The 6,901-nt window shown below is 40.6% G+C and overlaps 1 protein-coding gene across 1 annotated transcript; it reads right to left on the bottom strand.

Annotated features, from left to right (window-relative positions):
- Positions 1 to 781: 781 nt before the first annotated feature.
- On the bottom strand, positions 782 to 6,474 carry LOC149161285 (uncharacterized). The gene is made up of 2 exons (XM_089434829.1): positions 6,299 to 6,474; positions 782 to 1,271 (listed from the first exon to the last, which is right to left on the bottom strand). Exons 1-2 carry the CDS (start codon positions 6,472 to 6,474, stop codon positions 782 to 784), a joined length of 666 nt encoding a protein of 221 aa, XP_089290955.1.
- Positions 6,475 to 6,901: the final 427 nt, after the last annotated feature.

Genomic DNA, 6,901 nt, shown 5'->3' on the forward strand with positions numbered 1-6,901 from the left:
TAGCCCTTCCCAACCATGGATTCCCGGGGTTCTTCCCTATTCAAAACTACCCTAGCTCTGTAATTGAATCTGAGATGATGAAGATCATCCCTATCTACCTTCATGCCTACTCTATACTTCATAATATATATTTTTTCCAAGGACGGGGAAGGAAATTTAACATACTTGTCAACTTGGTTGCACTGTTCTATCTTCTGCAACTATTGTTTGCAGTCTATGCGTTCTCGCTCGCCATCTTCCTTCTTTCGCGTCCACATGAAAAATGCATGGTTTCCCTCAGACTCTACTCTTTTAATATTCCCCTGTCTTAAAGTTACCTCCTGTCCCCGTTTTCATCCATCCTTCGCTCACTTTCTGTCCCACTTTCCTTGGGATGCTGCCCAAATGTCTTATCCTCCATTCTTCATTAATGTTTTTCTTCTCTCAGCTGCTCTTTCTGTCCATTTTTTGACTCCGCATTGACATCGGGCTTCCCCTTGTTGTCCCTTCTCGGTCTTGTTGTCCTATTCTCCCTTCTCCCACCCCTTTCCATTTCTACCCCCGTGCTTCTTGGGTCAGTCCTTTCTCTTCCCTCTTCCGTCATCCAAGTCCTCTCTGTCCTTTCTTTTGTCCTTTGTTGTTTCGTGGGTGATCTACGCTGACCTGCTTGCACCTGCCCTCGTCCTTCTACCCTCCCATTAGCATCACCCGAATTCTCTAGATTTCTCCTATCTACTTCGACTTCTTGTATCATTTGGTTCATTTCCTCATTCTAGCTAAGCTCTTCTTCTCCCGCGTCTAACTATTGCTCTCTATTTCGGCATCCCCAGTTTGCAACGAGGTCCACCGGGGCATTTCCTTTCCTTTTCACATGGGACGAGATGGTGTATGCCAACCGCTGAAGTTGCTTTTTAACGTCTGTTATTACCCACACCGTCCTCCAGCTTTTGCTTAGTTTTTCAGTTGGTGTTCCCTGTTGTAGTTGTTTTATGGTTTCCATGACTAGCATGGAATCACTTTCTATCTGCAGTCTTTGGTACCCTTCTCGTATCGCTATCTCCAGTCCCCTGTTTAGTTCATGGTATTCTACTTCATTGTTTATGGCAATGTCATAATCCATTGCATATGCCCATTTGATCTTTCCTTCCTCGTCTCTGAATATCCCTCCTATACCCGCCTCCCCTAGGTTGCCTTTGGCTGCCCCATCGAAGTTTAGTTTTATGAATTCTTGTGGAGGGTTCCCGTATCTTTCTTTGGCTCTTGCCTTGCTTGCATCATGTTCCTTCCCTATGCTACTTGAGTTTTTCGCTTTGATTTCCAGTCAGTTCATGATGTTGGTTTCCGTTCTTTCCATCTTCCAGTCTTCCTCTTTCCAGTTTCCTAGGATGATTGTTTCTCTTATGCTTTTCATGATTTGGTTCTATATTTCCCCTTTGTCTTTTTCTTCTTTGCTGAATATTACCCTCTTTCGTGCTTTCCAAAGGTTCCACAGGAGAAACCCGATTGACAGGTTCCAAGCATGGTTTAGGATTTTGTTGTGATACGGCTTGCTGCGCCACTGCTTTATTGTTATTTTGATGCTCCCTAAATTTCTTTCTGTAATCTCAAAAAGTTGTTGGTGATTTTGCCACAGGTTATTACTTACACTGCAAGAATTTACGACGTGCTCCATGGTTTCTTCTTGATTTTGGCATAACACACATCGCGAAGGCCCATGCGTCCCTTTCCTTCTTAATTTATCCCAAGTCAAGGCTCGCCCATGTAGCACTGTCCAGGTAAAAAACGCCACTTTTGGCCAGGTTTTTAACTGCCAAATTCTTTTCCATTTTTTTATGTCTGCATTTCCAGCTCCTCCTGTTTTCATATGGTAGCCTTCTGAGATTGTGAACATGCCTTTTATGCGTTTGCCCCATCTTATTATATTTGGTCCTTCTTTAATTGCTATTTTCCTGGTTGCCAATTCTTTTTGATAGGTTGTCCATTGATCAGTTTCCGGGGCTGCGGGCCAGTCACTCTTCATCTTCCATTTTCTCCAATAACTGTTTTGTTCAACTACCCAATAATTTCTTACTACGTATTCCACTATTTGGGTTGTGTATTGTTCGATTTCATGTAGTTGGGGTTCTTGAATCAAGGTTCCTCTTTGTTGCCACGCTTCCTGCAAAAAATCTGCTTTGTCTCCCTCACAAATTTCCTAGAAGCTATTGTCTCTTATCAGGGCTCCGTTCATACTTGCCAGGTTCCAAATCGCTGAGCCTTTCATTTCTGATAGGGTTCAGAGTTTACCTTCTTGAGTCCTTGCTATCTCATATTTCTGTTCCCACAACATTTTCCATAGGTCATTCCCTCCTTGAATCCATCTCCACCATAATTTTTCCCCCATGACTTGGTTTAAAACATAAGGGTCTCTTAGTCCTAGACCTCCCTTTGAGACAGACCTGCTTAACCATGTCCATGAAAGTAGAGCCCAATTTTTTTGATTTGTTTGCCCCTTGCCATAGAAATTTTTTGAAGATTTGCACCATTTTCTGGCATATGGTCTTAGGGATCGCTTGACTGGTCATCTGATAGATTGGCATAGCTTGAAGGACTGATTTTAGGAGTATGAGGTGGCTCGGTGTATTGAGCATTCTGAACGTGAATTATCCATTCTTTTTTGAATTTTCCTTATCAAACCTTGCCAATTTGCTACTCTGTACTGCTGATCACTCAGTTGTACTCCTAAGTATTTTGTTGGAAACTGCCCAATTTTGAACCCCATTGTTCTTGCCAGGAAGGCTTGGCTCACTCTTGGCATGTTGAAGAAGAAGATTTCAGTTTTCTATTTATTCACCTCTGTTCTTGAAGCTTTTGTAAATTCTGATAGGATCTCCCCTAGTTTTTTGGCTTCCTTGAGGTTTTCTTGGCTATACATCATTACATCATCCACAAATTGCTGATGTGTAATAGTTAAGTCATACCCCCATAATCTTAGCCCTTTGAACTCTCCTCTACTTACTCTGGCATTGATTAAATGACCTAATCTGTCCGCTGCTAAAATGAACAGGAACGATGAGAGAGGGTCTCACTGTCTTAGGCCGCGGGATGGCTTAAAGGTGTCAGTAGGGGTCCTGTTAAGCAGGATTGACATACTTGGTGTGGATATCATGGACATTATCCATGCTATCCATCTATCATCAAATCCATAGGCTTGTAGGATTTCTTGTAGATATTGCCAGCTGAGTTTATCATAGGCCTTTGCTAAGTCAAGTTTAACCATAATTCTTTTATTTCCCGTCTTCTTTAGAGAGTGGATCACCTCTTGCACAACTACAATCCCATCCACAATCTGTCTCCCTTTCACAAACCCTGTTTGTTCTTTTGCTATCAATTCTGGGAGTAGAGGTTGTAATCTTTTTACCATTATGGTGGCCAGAATTTTATAGATTACATTGCAAAGAGCTATTGGTCTGAAGCTATGGGGTTCTTCAGCCTGATCTACCTTTGGTACTAATGCCTGAAAGGTAGCATTCCATGTAGGGTGCATTCTTTTATGGCTTCTTGATTCTTCTACTGCATTAACAATGTATTTTTTCATGAAACTCCAAGTTTCTTAAAAGAATTCTGTTGTAAAACCATCCGGGCTAGGGGCTTTATTTTTAGCCATTGACTTGACTACTTCCTCGACCTCATTCTTGGTAATTACCCTTAGAAGAGCCCGGTTTTTATCCATGTTTACCTTTTTTGGGATGTATTGTCTTACTTTTGCTATCTCCTCATCTCTTTTCCTTTGCGGCTCTGTCAGTATGCCCTTGAAATGTTGGATTAGGAGATTTTCCATTTCCTCTTTCTGGATTACCCTGTTACCTTGTTTATTTTTGAGGGAGAAAATTCAGTTCTGCTACCTGTGTTCCTGCATCGCTCGATGGAAGAATTTTGTATTCTGTTCTCCCTCTTTTAACTATGAACTCTTGACTTTTTTCGCCATAGGATTTCCTCCTGCTTTCTTCTTTCCTCCAGTCTAATTAGAACCTCTCCTTCTTCCTGCGCAAGCTCCTCCGTTCTTCCTTCTTCTATTACTTTTTGTTGTATCCTTTTCATTGCTATTTGGAGTTGTTCCTTGTCTTTATGGATGTTGTCGAATTCTTCTTTGTTCCAAATCTTAAGTTTGCTTTTCAGCTCCTTAAGTCTCAATTGGAGTGTGTGCATCTTATTCTTACCTTGAATTTATACTTCACTATTCTGCCACTAGGTTTCCATATTTTCTATGAGTGTTGGATCTCTTAGCCAGAAGGCTTCAAACTTGAAAGGTTTGTGCTGGTTTTGATTGTTCATGGCAATTTCAAGTTTATTGGCCAGTGATCTGATCCTTGGCATGGTAAGATCATTGCTTCGTAGAAAATATCTTTCAGAAGGAAGTGTTTTGTTGCTAAGAACCTATCCAATCTAGAGGCTATCTACATGTTGTCGCCTCTTCTATTATTCCATGTGTATTTTCCATTGATAGTATCTATATCAATCAATTGGAGCGCTGTCTGGGTTTCCCTAACTCCCTCCATATCTACATCCTCCCATTGTAGTCCTCCTTTCTTTTCCATTGTGGTTGTGATCATATTAAAATATCCTGCTATCACCCATAGTTTTTTTGTGTGCAGGTTGCCCATTCGAAGCAACTGTGTTAGGAAGGCCTCTCTCTCAAGCGGTATGTGAGGCCCATACACCGCTGATACAAGGAACCAATCTTTATGTCCTCCCATTTTGAATCTCCCTGATAGAATCCTTCTCATTCCTATCCATAGGTCAACCATTACTTCTGTTGGATTCCACAGTATTGCTATACCCCCTGCACTCCCTTTTGCATCTACTATCATGCTTTCATAATAAGGCTTGATTTTTTTAAGAATTTCCTCCATTTTTGCTCCCGTTATTTTTGTTTCTTGAAGCAGCATGATCTGAGGTTTTTCTTTTTTGATCCTCTCAGCCAAATACCTTTGCTTACCCTTGCTGTTAAGCCCTCTTATATTCCATGATGTAATAATCATTGAGACGGTTGGGTTGTTTGATGGAAGACCACTGAAAGTGGCACTACTCTTCCTGTGTTGACTAACATTTCTCCCATTACTTGAATGGATTCTTGTAGGTTCTTCCGTCCTCGTTTTTTCCCCCTTTCCATTTATTTTGATGTTCCTGGCTATTGTCATGTTGTGTTCCAAGTTGTTCATTCGTCCCTGTGTTTCCACTCTCCCATTTTTATTTGTATTTTTGGAAGATGCCTTTGTATCGTTTTTTGTCTTCTTCTAGCATAAACCACTCATCCAAGTTTTTCCACTTATCCAGTAAATTTCTTAGAATTTCCTCTTCTGTGGTTGGGTCATGCCCTTTATTTTTGTCTACTTCCATTACTTCATACTCCTGGTATACCTCCTTTTCTTGTTTCCTCTTTACTTCTGTTTCTTCTTGAGCTTTCTGCTTATTGTTGTTGGCATCCTGATTTTTCCCCCTACCTTCCTGATCTGTCTCTTCTAGGTAGTCCATCTTTCGGGTTTCTTCCTCCCCTTCTTCTATTTGCAGTATTTCATACCTATTTGTCTCTTTACTTTTGGTTTGTCGTTCTTTCCGGCCATCCTTCTAGATTTCTTTGGTAGGTTATTTCTTGATTTTTACTTCTTGAAACCCCTCATCATCTTCAATGGTTTTCCTCTGTTTCTTGGTCTTTCTCTCCTCTTCCTCTGCATTTAAGGGGCATTCCTTGAAAAGGTGTCCATATTCATGAAATTTTCTACATCTAAAAGGTATATGTTCGTAGTCCAACGCCTACTACCAGACCTCCTCATGATATTCTAGTTCAACTGCACCTGGTATAGGGTTTGCAATGTTCATGTAAACACATATTCTTGCATACGAGGTATATCTTCCTCTTTTAGTTGATTCCACTATCTTTACGAAACTACCTATGGTGTTCCCTATTCCTTCAAGTATATCTGGGTCCCAGAAATTCATAGGTAGTCCAAACAGTCTAACCCATATAGGTGCTGCTAGGAATTTTTCTTTGTCTGGGTTGTAGCATTCCTCCCAATACCTCATAAATAAACCTGCATTGTTATGGAAATATGGTTCGTTTTCAAAAACATTCTCTTTGTCTTGTAGGTTTGATAAGATTACCGTAAAGAATCCACATGCGCCTAGCTTCAGTTCAATGTGGCCGCATGGCTGCCATTTTTGTTGGATCCATCTTGTCAGTTCTTTTTCTGAGGGCCAAACTCCGATGAACTTGCAGATCAATTCATGGTCTTTCATATAGCTTCTATACCTTTCGAGTTTGTTCATTGGAATGACAAACCTCAGTTTCTCTGCTGCATAGGGCAGACATCTTCCTTTGCTTCCTGCTTGCCAGCGTGCTCCCAGGACTGGTCCCGGTGTCCTTTGTTCAGCCTCCACTTTGCTGTTGCTTGTTCCTTCTTCCGTTGTCGCATCCCTGTAGGAGGGGATCTCTCCTCTCCTAGTCTCCTCTGCCATTTCTAAGCCGCTTGTTCACTTCTTTCCGTACCTGTCCGCTTGTTTTCATGGTATTCTACGCCGCCTACCTCATGGCCGTAGGGTCATTAGGGTTGCAGAGCTCCAAGAATCCCTCATCGTTTTGCAGTGGAATAAAACGTAGTATTAATAGTTTTATTCAATATCAAGGTGAATAAATAAAATAATTTTATATAATAAAAAAATCCAAACAAACAAATCAAAAGATAAGTTTAGAATCACGATATAGTTATATGATATAAGACATTTTAAAGGTGATAAACCTCATAGAGGTTTAAAAGGATTTAAGAACCTATAATTCACCTTCATATCATGTAAGTAGTTATGATAGCAACAGTATTATTGAAGATTTATTTTATGATTATGATGATTTAGATGGTTAAGGAAATTCTCTTCCCTTTAGAATTGC

The sequence above is a fragment of the Pinus tabuliformis genome, chromosome 5_2 (genome assembly GCF_031772625.1).
Source record: "Pinus tabuliformis cultivar Carrire ecotype Pingquan chromosome 5_2, CPIR1, whole genome shotgun sequence".
In the NCBI taxonomy this organism is placed as follows: Eukaryota; Viridiplantae; Streptophyta; class Pinopsida; order Pinales; family Pinaceae; genus Pinus; species Pinus tabuliformis.

Excerpts from the sequence above, each read along its gene's own strand:
- LOC149161285 (XM_089434829.1), bottom strand. The coding sequence starts at position 6,474 with ATGGCAGAGGAGACTAGGAGAGGAGAGATCCCCTCCTACAGGGATGCG. Across the intron at positions 1,272-6,298 it reads TATGCAGCAGAGAAACTGAG|CATAGGGAAGGAACATGATG; the intron begins GTTTGTCATTCC and ends AAACTCAAGTAG.